This window comes from Daphnia pulicaria, chromosome 4 (assembly GCF_021234035.1).
Source record: "Daphnia pulicaria isolate SC F1-1A chromosome 4, SC_F0-13Bv2, whole genome shotgun sequence".
NCBI classification, from domain to species: domain Eukaryota; kingdom Metazoa; phylum Arthropoda; class Branchiopoda; order Diplostraca; family Daphniidae; genus Daphnia; species Daphnia pulicaria.
Genome location: NC_060916.1, coordinates 19,913,614 through 19,925,964, shown reverse-complemented (window position 1 = coordinate 19,925,964; position 12,351 = coordinate 19,913,614). Strand labels below are relative to the sequence as shown.

The 12,351-nt window shown below is 39.8% G+C and overlaps 1 protein-coding gene, 1 long non-coding RNA gene and 1 pseudogene across 3 annotated transcripts; 2 read left to right on the top strand and 1 right to left on the bottom strand.

Moving 5' to 3' along the window:
• Nucleotides 1–1,254, bottom strand: LOC124337830. Its single transcript, XM_046791844.1, has 7 exons — nucleotides 1,217–1,254; nucleotides 1,017–1,137; nucleotides 769–929; nucleotides 512–699; nucleotides 292–454; nucleotides 96–222; nucleotides 1–30 (listed from the first exon to the last, which is right to left on the bottom strand). Exons 1-7 carry the CDS (start codon nucleotides 1,252–1,254, stop codon nucleotides 1–3), a joined length of 828 nt encoding a protein of 275 aa, XP_046647800.1.
• A 2,928-nt stretch (nucleotides 1,255–4,182) lies between these two features.
• LOC124335860 lies at nucleotides 4,183–5,540 on the top strand. Of its 2 annotated transcripts, none has more exons than XR_006916928.1 (3): nucleotides 4,183–4,983; nucleotides 5,157–5,308; nucleotides 5,372–5,540. It is a non-coding gene; the product is annotated as an uncharacterized LOC124335860 (long non-coding RNA). The 2 variants fall into 2 exon arrangements; XR_006916927.1 differs by having other exon boundaries at nucleotides 5,363–5,540.
• A 1,439-nt stretch (nucleotides 5,541–6,979) lies between these two features.
• LOC124335858 lies at nucleotides 6,980–9,607 on the top strand (annotated as a pseudogene).
• The last annotated feature ends 2,744 nt before the right edge of the window (nucleotides 9,608–12,351 follow it).

Genomic DNA, 12,351 nt, shown 5'->3' with positions numbered 1-12,351 from the left:
CTACCACGAACCGAGGCACAGTAATGCAGTCTAACGTGTTGATGAAATCCTTAAATTTGCTAGAAATTATTTCCGGCTTAGTATTTAATATTTACCCAAACAGATAATTCCTGTGAGAGACAGGTGGCTTTGGCGGTGTATACTAGTTGGACATCCAAGTCAAAATTTCGCGCGAAGTGAAGCCCTTCGTCAAATCTCCCTCGCGCGATTAATCGCCTTAACCTTAAAATGAAAAATAAGCAATACTAATGTAGACAACCAAAAAATCGAGAAGTACTACTGGGAATTTACCTATCAATTGGTCGTCCTTCTGCCATTTTCCTAATTCGCAAAGTAGTTACTTTTCCGTCCCTGTCACGCGCCCCCTCAATAAATATGATGTCATTTTGCTTACTTGAAGACGACATCAAATAGCATAAATCGCTTACAAGAACTCTATATTCTATCTCAGATCCTGAAAATTCGTTCGTTAGTAAGGATTTATAAGGCACTACGAGACCTGCAATGTTACCTTTGAATGATCTCATTATGACCGATCGATTCTCCATATCGGACAAGTCTGTGGTCAAAATGCGCTTGGTCGTTTTATCAAGCTCAATAAACACAAATTGCTCGTTCGATTCAACGTAGTAATTAGGCAAAAGGAAATCCACGTCGTAACAAATCAATCGACCCTCCTCGTCCAGTGCGATTATGCACCTTCATGCAATGTATGTTAAGTGTTTGCACAACAAATGGCATATTAAAAATTAAGAAAATCACTATTACTTGTTGCAACTAGTGGCTTCAATTTGCCGTAAGATACAGCTCAAAGGTGCACCAGCAACAATTACGTTTTTCGTAAAATCCCAAAGGAAAATTCCGTTAATACTACCAATCACAAGAAGGGCATCGCCGTTTAAATCATCAATTACAGTTGCAGCTGTTAACTAAACATTTCATAGAATTGGTAAATCAAAAAATATTTTGTAAGTAAACTAGAAAAGAAAAATACATGCTAAACCTGTAGGAAATACCTTAGTTTTTAGCAAACAGTCCACAACTTCTTGTTTCATTGCACTCTGAATTTCTTGAGCTATTTGTACATTTTCAATGGACAAGGCTGTTGCCAGACTTTCAAGATTTAAATTGCTTAATCTATAATGAAAGAAGTTCCGTTATTTTGACACTAATAATACTATGCTTTCTTAATCATTGGTTGCATGTTTTCCTTTACCTCAACAATCCCACTGCTATTGAGGAGAAGTACTTCATCCTTTCTTACGATAATGTAAACTGCCTGGTTTGGAATACTCAAGTTTGGCAAAGGCATGGTTGCAAGCAGCAAGCTGACTGGAATGTAGATTACACTCATGAAGCCTCCTTCTGTGACAATAAACAGGAATTTTCCATGCAAGGACCAGGCCAAACAATTTGGGAATGAATCCAAAGAGAAACTATTTAAACAGTCTGGCAGTTGTTGGTGAGAATATGGAAATAGCTATCAACTGCCAGAACTGTATTAATTGTTCCCACATGCTTCCATTGACTCTTGGTTCAGACTTTGTCCCCTGAAATATTTTTAAAATTTACATTTAGAAAACAGAATTATGAAAACTTGAAGTCATTGCTTACAGGATTGGTGCATTCTACTGTGGCCAATGTAACAACATCAAAGATAGCTGAATCGACTACAACATACACTGCTTTTATGTACCAAAATTGACAGTCAATTATCTGGATCCCACTCAGTATTAATTACATTCCAGCAAGCCGCCATCTAAATAGAAAACAAAAGTTGAAAAAAAAATATAAGGCCAATTGAATTTTCAAATGAAAAGATTCAAATGATGAAACCATTTAGAAAGAAAATTTTGTTTTAGTCTCACCTGGAAATGTGTGTAGATTTGAAATACTCGGCTAAAGTCCACAGCATTATATGACTTATTGTTTCTTAGATCAGAAAATGTTAACTGAAATTGATTAAAATGAAAAGTAGATTATTTTCTTCTTTGTGCTGTTCAAGTTTTCAGTGTTCATGCCTTCTTATTTATGGTATGAAATCAGGTGATTGCTTTGTGCACATAAGTAGCGCTAATGATTTGCACCATAAATCATAACCCAAAAATTGAATCGACATACAAAGTGTGACCAACAGATGGCATTTACCAGTTGTGTGCCGAATTTTAGGAATACGTGATAATCGTCCGTGACTGCGTGAGTGCAAATTCGTGTAAAAGCTGCTACATTTGTTAATATTCACATAATCCTAAGAGATCTTAAGCAAGTGTCTTTAAATATTCAGATCAAGATCTGTTGTGGTTTTGTATTTGCATGGTTTCCGGTACTTTTTTTTTACCGGCGGGATTGAAAAGATTTTGGAGTTTCGAAAGTTCTGTATTTGGCTATTTGCCACTTGAAATTTTGACTACGCTTGCCACATGCGATGTCGGCTTGGGAAGGAGAAAAATGGAACAGCACAGTTAACAAAAAATTTTGAGCAGAAATGCAACTGACGGTTGGGCAAAACAGAGAGAGGAAACCTCTTCTGATTTCTGAATGGTGGGAATCTATTTGGAATCGTCTGTCACAAACACGGCAAATTTATGAGATATACGTTAGGTTAAAACGAGGAAAAAAAATGTTGTTAGTATTTCGGGTCAAACATATCCTCAAGTAAAAGATGCAACTCAGTGCTCGGATAGTGCAGGCGGTTACATTTTATAAATCTTAGGGCACCAATTTCCCCGAATAGTTCTCCGTAATCATCCACAGATCTTCCATCCAAAATACTCCTGACGATGCAAGTGAAGTAATGCGCACGAATAGAATATGAATCCACGTCCCACATATAAGAGTTCTCCAGCTCCTTTTCAGACAACAGTTCAAGGGACGAAAATCCGTGTTGATCTACAGCGTGGACATTTGTTCCAGCTCCAAGTGCCCATGATGCCCATGATTAGCTTGACTGGTAATTCTTCTAATCACGAGAAGAGACTGACGTTGCAGTAGTTCTCTAATCCTTTTTCGCTCTTCTCGGTCAAACAAATAAATGTTAAATTTCGAATTTTCTTCAAGCAGGTTCAGTTCTTCCATCGAATTGACTTCTAAGTCAGATCCAAAAACAATAGAAGATGCCACAGATGTAGATGATGTAGATGTAGATGTAGATGCCAGAAGTATCTTTGGCAGAAGTGGCTCACCATCAGTTGGTAAATAACGGAGAGACATTGCATCTCTCCAGCACCTAAACATCAATGGTGTTTTTCCAGAAGTGTTACAGAAAGAAGAAGCACCCATCAGTTCCAAAACAATTATCTTGTCTGTCCGAGACAACAAAGTGGACTTGATAACTACTTTGGCAAGCATATCAAACCATTCAGATTTTTCCCACATTGAACTGAAAATGTCAAAACTTAGATGTGTAAGATGTTCAATCAACTCCATAATTGGCATTCGACAAAAAAAAAGTTGATCAATTGCCGTCATCACTATCAGCACACGACACTTTGCACTTTCAATGGTTTTACTATCACTTTCCAGGTATGTAGATTGCCTTACTGCCCTTACAGCTACCCTTTTCAGGTATTTGACCAACTCATCAATAAGATAAATATTTTCCCCTTTCATGGCGATTTCCAGGGGTGTTTCACCTTTCTCGTTACATTGGACTAAATTTGTCAAAACTTCAATCTCACTGTAAGTATGTATAATTCTTCCAAAGTCGGATTCTGAGAGGAATCTGTATCGTTCGTAATCGGAATCATTTACATGGTATTCGGGTCCTAAGCTACCTTCTTTGACGTACGTTACTAAGCTTTTGTTAACGGCTTCTAAAACAAGGAGATAACAGTTTTTCGAATTTTCCGAAAAGGCTTCAGCCATTTTATCAATTTATAGTTTTTGTGTAAACTTGCTAGCCGAGAAGTTTTTGAGAAATATTTAACACAACTGACAGCTGACGGTACCGGGCACACTGGGAAAACGTCGGTAAGGACGCTTTACTTTCAGGCGGGAAAACCAAATTTTAATTAGTAAACAGCACTGTTGTTCTGTGAACTACTTCACGAAAGATTTTCGTCTGCAAATATTGTGCCCCTGATACAAATATTGTGCCAATTCTGTAGCCCGGGCCATGACAACGCGGGCCACCCGGGCCAAAGAAAAAAAAAATTTTCCTTTGATTGTGCCGAAAATCAACATCATTTGTGCAAGAAATTTTTCAACGGTTAAAAATTTCAAATTCAGCCGACAGTGGTTTGAAAAAAGCTAAATTTGTTGTCCCCCTTGCGGGACGCTGTAGCATGTTTACGACAGCATGAGGACTGAGGAAAAAAACAAAAAGGTAAAATAACCGTCAGAAGAAACCCAGAGGCTAGAACAATTTTCGTACGCGTAGTGGGCAGACGTCGTCTATCAGCTCAGGAAGTAAAGCGAATTAAAGTTAAAATCTCGTAAAATTTTAGCAACTTTGACAACAATTGTCTGATATCGAAAAATGAGCCGCAAAAGGCATCTTGACAATGGACCAGGCCCGATTCCTCAACGGTGGCTACACTGTCCTCGAAAAGCCTTTTTTACAGTTGGAGGAAAATTTTTAGCATTCAAAACTCCACTTGATGCAAGATACGAAAATCAAGTCGACGATGAATATACTTTTCACCCTGAAATGGTATTTTCATCAGTCAAGAATATGAAGATGAAAATTGGGCTCTGGATCGATCTTACTAATACCAGCCGGTTCTACGACAAGAATGTAGTAGAACAAAATTCATGTAAATATGTGAAACTCAAATGCAAAGGACATGGTGAAACTCCCAACCCTGAAACTGTGAACCTCTTCATCAAGCAATGCACGGAATTCATTTCTCAAAATCCTTTAGAAATTATTGGAGTCCACTGTACCCACGGCTTCAACAGAACTGGCTTTCTCATTGTTTCATACTTGGTACAGGCCATGGACTGGTCAGTAGAAGCTGCGGTCAATGAATTTTCTAAAGCAAGGTAACTATCACCAATTTGAACCATAATAGGATAACATTTAGTCTACAGATGAATAAATCGGCCTGAATTTAAAAAAAAGGGTTGACAAAGACGTGCTCTTTAGTTTCAACTACTATTTACTAATATGTTTATTTACCTTTAACAAACAAACATGTGTTTCCTCTCTTTAATAGACCCCCTGGAATCTACAAGGAGGACTATATATGACAACTATTCACTCTCTATGGTGACATAGATGACAACCCACCTGCTCTTTTCTTGCCAATGTGGCATCGTGAGGCTGATGATGATACCCACATCAAAGAAGAAACAGAAGCTGTTGATGGTATATTTTATTCAAACTATGCTCGTAACCTAAGAGTCATGTTCACGATTAAAGACAACGAAGATGATGACCAAGCCGGCGGCAGTACGGGAGCCACCTGGCTAAACTGACTAAACTGGACTGGCTAACTGACTGGCTAACTGACTGGCTAAACTGGACCTCCTGGCTAAACTGAATCGGAGAATGTGAAACCAATTGCAATTTACCTGTATTACAGTTTTAATTATATTATACTCCAGATTCCACGTCTATCGTAAAAGCCAAATGATATGCTATTTTTTATACTTAATATAATAGATTGGGTGGTTGAGTCGGATAAGGCGGAGTCAGGTAATAGTGTCATTTAGTGAACTGAGTTCGACTCTCCTGGAAGGCTTAGCTGCTTTCACACCCGGTCTACTGGAAGATGGTGTTAATAAGGACATGTGCGTTGTCTGGTCCTTCGGTTCAGCTGTTGTAGGACATATTGTAGGTTTGTAGGACCAAAAATCCTGTTGTAACTACTGTATCTCTTCATTATCCTGGTCATTCTCTTTCCCATTACATCGGTGATTATGACTAAGAAAGCAATAGTGTCTACCGTCATCTCCTTTAATCGAAATGATTTGTTTTATTCATTTTAGCCGCTAATACTTATATTTAGCAACCGCTATAGCCGAAATTAATAGGAGGTTAGCGCCATGAAGGGGCAGTATCTATAAGCGTGTGTCGATGGGTGGATGCAATTTTTTAAATTTACAGCGAGTGGAATCACCGATCGGTAACTGTGATTAATGTGTATTATATACCTTCGTGGCTTGAAGTCAAAATTATTCCATTTCTTAGTTTATCAATTTTCATGCCCAACACTGTTGATATAATTTGCCGAACAGGAATAAACGAATTCCGTTCGTTTATTGTTATTTCAATAATATTTGATGGTGGTTCTTTGCCGTTAATCACAGCGAAGATGATGATGTACACGTAGTACTATAAAGATAACCGACTATCCCGTTAAATTTCATTTAATTACGTCGACAGTAAAATTTATTTGTTTTCTATTTTTATAAAAAGGGAGGAAGGAAATGATGATTATTCGATTAATCATACACCTATACACTGGCTGATCTAATCCTTTTGGACGCTTTACTTTCAGGCGGGAAAACCAAATTTTAATTAGTAAACAGCAACCAGTTGACTGTTGTTCTGTGAACTACTATGAGAAAGATTTTCTATTGCAAATATTGTGCCCTGCTACAAATATTGTGCCGATTCTGTAGCCCGGGCCATGACAACCCGGACCACCCGGGGCTAAAGAAAAAAAAAGAAAAATATGAACCCACCGAGGTATTTTTTGTCCGGGGCGGGCATCGAGTTGCACCACAACTAGGTCTCGGGCCAACCCGAGCAGCGGCGCCATCTATTAGTCAAAAAATAAAGAATTCTCGCTGATCTGCAGTTAGAAAGTGCGAGAAAGAAAGATGAAGGTGAAGGATATAGATCTGTTCCTTTGATTGTGCCGAAAATCAACATCATTTGTGCAAGAAATTTTTCAACGGTTAAAAATTTCAAATTCAGCCGACAGTGGTTTGAAAAAAGCTAAATTTGTTGTCCCCCTTGCGGGACGCTGTAGCATGTTTACGACAGCATGAGGACTGAGGAAAAAAACAAAAAGCTAAAATAACCGTCAGAAGAAATCCAGAGGCTAGAACAATTTTCGTACGCGTAGTGGGCAGACGTCGTCTATCAGCTCAGGAAGTAAAGCGAATTAAAGTTAAAATCTCGTAAAATTTTAGCAACTTTGACAACAATTGTCTGATATCGAAAAATGAGCCGCAAAAGGCATCTTGACGATGGGCCAGGCCCGATTCCTCAACGGTGGCTACACTGTCCTCGAAAAGCCTTTTCTACAGTTGGAGGAACATTTTTAGCATTCAAAACTCCACTTGATGCAAGATACGAAAATCAAGTCGACGATGAATATGCTTTTCACCCTGAAATGGTATTTTCATCAGTCAAGAATATGAAGTTGAAAATTGGGCTCTGGATCGATCTTACAAATACCAGCCGGTTCTACGACAAGAATGTAGTAGAAAAAAATTCATGTAAATACGTGAAACTCAAATGCAAAGGACATGGTGAAACTCCCAACCCTGAAACTGTGGACCTCTTCATCAAGCAATGCACGGAATTCATTTCTCAAAATCCTTTAGAAATTATTGGAGTCCACTGTACCCACGGCTTCAACAGAACTGGCTTTCTCATTGTTTCATACTTGGTACAGGCCATGGACTGGTCAGTAGAAGCTGCGGTCAATGAATTTTCTAAAGCAAGGTAACTTTCACCAGTTTGAACCATAATAGGATAACATTTAGTCTACAGATGAATAAATCGGCCTGAATTTAAAAAAAAGGGTTGACAAAGACGTGCTCTTTAGTTTCAACTACTATTTACTAATATGTTTATTTACCTTTAACAAACAAACATGTGTTTCCTCTCTTTAATAGACCCCCTGGAATCTACAAGTAGGACTATATACGACAACTATTCACTCTCTATGGTGACATAGATGACACCACACCTGCTCCTGCCTTGCCAATGTGGCATTGTGAGGCTGATGATGATACCCACATCAAAGAAGAAACAGAAGCTGTTGATGGTATATTTTATTCAAACTATGCTCGTAACCTAAGAGTCATGTTCACGATTAAAGACAACGAAGATGATGACCAAGCCGGCGGCAGTACGGGAGCCAAGAAGAAAAAACCACGCCGAAAAGTGGCACAAGATAAAGCCAAATTCATGGAAGGGATACCCAACGTCAATCTGGTTACCGATATGGAGATAACATCCAGAGTACAAAAACGGATCAAAAACCTCACGGGGTTAAAATCGTCTGGATTCCCTGGTTGTCAACCAGTTTCCATGGATAGAAGGAACATCCAACTACTGAACAATCCCTACAAAGTGTCATGGAAAGCTGACGGCACCAGGTAATTGATCTAATCTTTATAGTCTTACGGTACCTCTAAACTTTTTCACGTCGGATTCAGGTACATGATGTTTGTTATGGGACAAGAACAGGTCTACTTTATAGACAGAGACAACGCAGTGTTTCAGATCGAGGGTGTATCGTTCTTCTCTTCGCATGATGGCAAGCGTCATTTGGTTGACACCTTAGTAGACGGTGAGATGGTCATTGATAAGGCTGACGGGATGCGCCATCCGCGCTATTTGATCTACGATCTCGTCTCTCTTGAAGGGAATCAAGTTTTTAAAGAATATTTTACGATCCGCTATCGTACGATCATGGTAACCAGTGTTTACATTTATTCTATGGATTTTTCTTTTTGATTTATTGAATATCATTTTTAATTCCAGAAAGAAATAATTGAACCTAGAGTGGTTGCCATGAAATCGGGACGGATTATCCGAGAACGTGAGCCGATCGGCATTCGACGTAAAGATTTTTGGGATTTACCAGCTACCTCCGCTCTTTTAGGAGAGAAGTTTATGAAAAAACTTGGGCATGAACCTGATGGTCTCGTTTTCCAACCAATAGAAGAGGTAAAAAAAAATTCTGCACTTTACCTATGGCAACAAAATCATTTAAAATTTAACTTTAATTGCCAACATGTTGTGTGTTTTTATGAATAGAGCTATACACCAGGTCAGTGCCCATCCGTTTTGAAGTGGAAACCACCTTCTCACAATTCTGTTGATTTTCGACTAGAAATTGTTATCGAAAACCGTCCTGGGTAAGTTCGTTATCTTTCTGTAACAGATAGACTTGTAGTTGAGATTGATTTTAATTTTGTTTTTTAGCATGTTGCGACAACGTCTTGGTTATTTGTTTGTCGGAGGGAAGAATGTCACTCCTTTTGCGATAATGAAAGCTACTAAGGAGATGGTCCCCCTTGACAATAAAATAGTTGAATGTCGATTTGAAATGAACAACGGCAAAGGAAAATGGGTCTTTATGAGGGAAAGAACGGACAAAAGCTTCCCCAATAGCTTTAATACTGCTACAGGTAAATCAAGTGCTATCGTTTTTATATCGGCAATTCTTATTGAACACGTAAATTGAAAAAAATATTTTCAGCTGTCTGTCGAAGTATCAGAGAACCGGTTACCAAGGAGATGTTAGAGGAATTCATTCTTAATCTAAGAGAAATGTCTCCTCCTCCTCCGCCCCAGCGAAGACCGCATTAGCAGGAATTCGTCGTGGTCACCTCTCTTCCTCATGGTCCTCCAACGCTACTTTTCCTTTTGACGTCGCTCAGTTTCCCGCCAACTGTTTAATTAATTCTCAAAGGTGTTCCGAGGCGCCACTTAGAAGAATATATGTTTAATTTAACCCTGTAGGTGCTTCAGTTTATTTTGTCTGATTAATTACTTGAGTTCATACACTGTAGAAAGTTGGGAGAAATAATAGGGCTTTGAACCATCGATCAAATTGTGCTCGACAGTATCGCAAGTTTTTTTAATTTTACCCGACTTTACCTTCTTTATCAAATTTCTTAAGTTGTAGTTCAACATTCCTCTCAGCAGCAAGATAAAGACTTGAGTCTGAATTTTTATAATTACCCTTAACAATGACAGTTTATTCCCATGGTTAGATAAAAGGTATTTGATAATCTGCTTCTCTCTTTCGTTTTGATGATGGATATAGTACTCTATTCGTTGAATGGGATCCTAAATACGACAAGAACAGAGTGAGACGAAAAAATAGAAAATTATTAGATTATTACAATGTAGGCTCACCTCAATCGACGGTCCGTGTCCAGGATAAATTATTAAATTAAATTTTACTTGGATTAAGGCCAAGTAAAGTTTTCAGTGAGTTTATGTAAATCGTACAGGTCCTCAAGGGCGGCAGTCCTTAAAAACTAAAATACAGTCCCCACCGAATAAAGAATTATCTTCCTTCAAATGTATGATAATGTGGTCAGTGCTGTGACCAGGTGTGTGGTACACTCTACGGAATGAATAACATGTGTACAATTCAACTAAGCCTACCATGCAATAGTGATTGACTGACTTTAAATTAGCTCCTTCAACTGAAACTTCCTGTCCAACTATTAATTTTTCAAATTCTATTGGTCTATCTTCAATGTGAAAATTTTGAGACTTTGCACGGTCTGATTAACAAATTGTTTTGATGTTAGCAATTGAATGTTGGGAAAACTTCATTTTTAATCAACCATATTGTTAATTGATTAGTGGATTTTTTCCACACCCCTCCAACATCAGGTCGAAAACATGTGATGGTCTGATGGATGATTCCGCACTTGAAAGAAAAAGAAGATTCATTTCTGGCTCTGCTCTTGGAAATGCATCACGTGTACTATAAACCCCGGCTGGTAGAGTAGAGGCCATACGATGTTGTGTCGCAGACGAGTCTCTCTCCGCGTGTGCACTTCCCCGGGTGATGGCACTACGGGAAATCCGCCTATAGCGCAGCATAGCTCCTTTTTTTCTTTTCTTTTTCCTCTCCTGGGCGCGGACTCTCCTCCGCTGGAGAGGAAAACATAATTAGTGTAGCCAAGCGCGAGCTAGCGCTTGCATCATCGCAGAGAGAGAAGAAGAAGAAAATGAACGGACTCTTCTTCTTCTCTCGGCCAAACGAAAGAAAAAACGCGCACGGACGAGCAGTTTTTCTTCTTCTTTGTTAATTTCCTTTTGATTTCTTCCTTCGCCCACAACACCCCCCCCCCCCCCCCCCTTCCACCGAGAGAGAGAGAAAAAAGGGAAGTAGCAGCAAGTTTTGTTATCCTCTTATATGCGCGCCAGACACCAGCAGCCCCACCCTGTGAACTGCTGATGCTACCCAACTTCTATGTTATTATTTTCTGATTTTTTTTTAAAAAAAGAAGAAAAAAGGGAAACAAGTTGGACCCCGAAAATTCTAACGGCAGCAGCGGCGGCGGTGGCGGTGGCGCAACGACTTGCATTCATCAAAGTTTTCGGGGGAAAAGGAAATGGAAAAGAGATGTCGAACTGAACTCACTCTGGTGGCGATGAACTGCCTAATCAGACATGCACAGCACCAGGTTTTACTACTACTACTACGGTACTACCGTTATTAACTACAATTAAAGAGGGGGGCAAATCAAAAGTCCTGTTGAAATGTAGAACGAAATGGAAAACGGTCCAACTTTTTTTTTTTTTCAAGAGTTGATTGGTTGGGGGGGATGAAACTTTTTCTCGGTCAATGGGATTGTATGCGCATAATGGCCGTGTCTAATCCGACGGAGAACGCGGGTCGACGCAGCCGTACGGATGCTGGGCTCAGAAGAAGAAGAGGGGGGGCAGCTGTTGACGGACGGAATGATGATTCGCTTTCGAAACTTGGTCGCTCGCTAACTATCTGTTGGCCAGGCGCATCGCTCAACTCTCCACCAACCCTCGCTGGCTCGCCCGCTTGCATCATATCCCGCGCAGCTGTTTGTTGCTTGCCAATTTACTCGACTCAATATTTGAAATGTGAAAATACCTTTCTGGTTCTTGGTTGCTGCTGTTGCTCCTGGCGGGCCAGCAAAACTTATTCGCGTTCCACCAGCGGCATTTCATTTTCTCTCGAAAAATTCTTGCATCTTTTCTTCGTCTTCGTCTTCTTCGTCTTCTGCTGCTTTTGGGGCTAATTCAATGCCGAACGGACGTGGTGGCGCAAGAATATGTGAGCTGTGGGGCTGGCGCTGTTGGATGATGAGCGGTTGAGGTTTTGTTCAAAGGCTGGCAGGGGGCATCCGAAAGTCATTAAGTCCCGCAGTGAGGCAACATCATTCATCAGGAAAACCAAAAGTAGCAACAGCAGCAAAACTTCCCGGCGGCCAGCAGCAGCAGCGCGAATGGCCAAAAGCTATAGAAAAAAAGAAAAAGAAACTAACTTGAAAAACTCCGACGACGACCAGACACATATACGCATTCAGCTTAGACCGGAGAAAAAGGAAAATACCCGACAGCAGGAGCAGCCAGAGCCACGGTTAAATAATCTCGCACAAGTCTTAACAACAAAAGGCAAACACGGTACGTTATACACAGTGTACACTAGTACAAGTCTC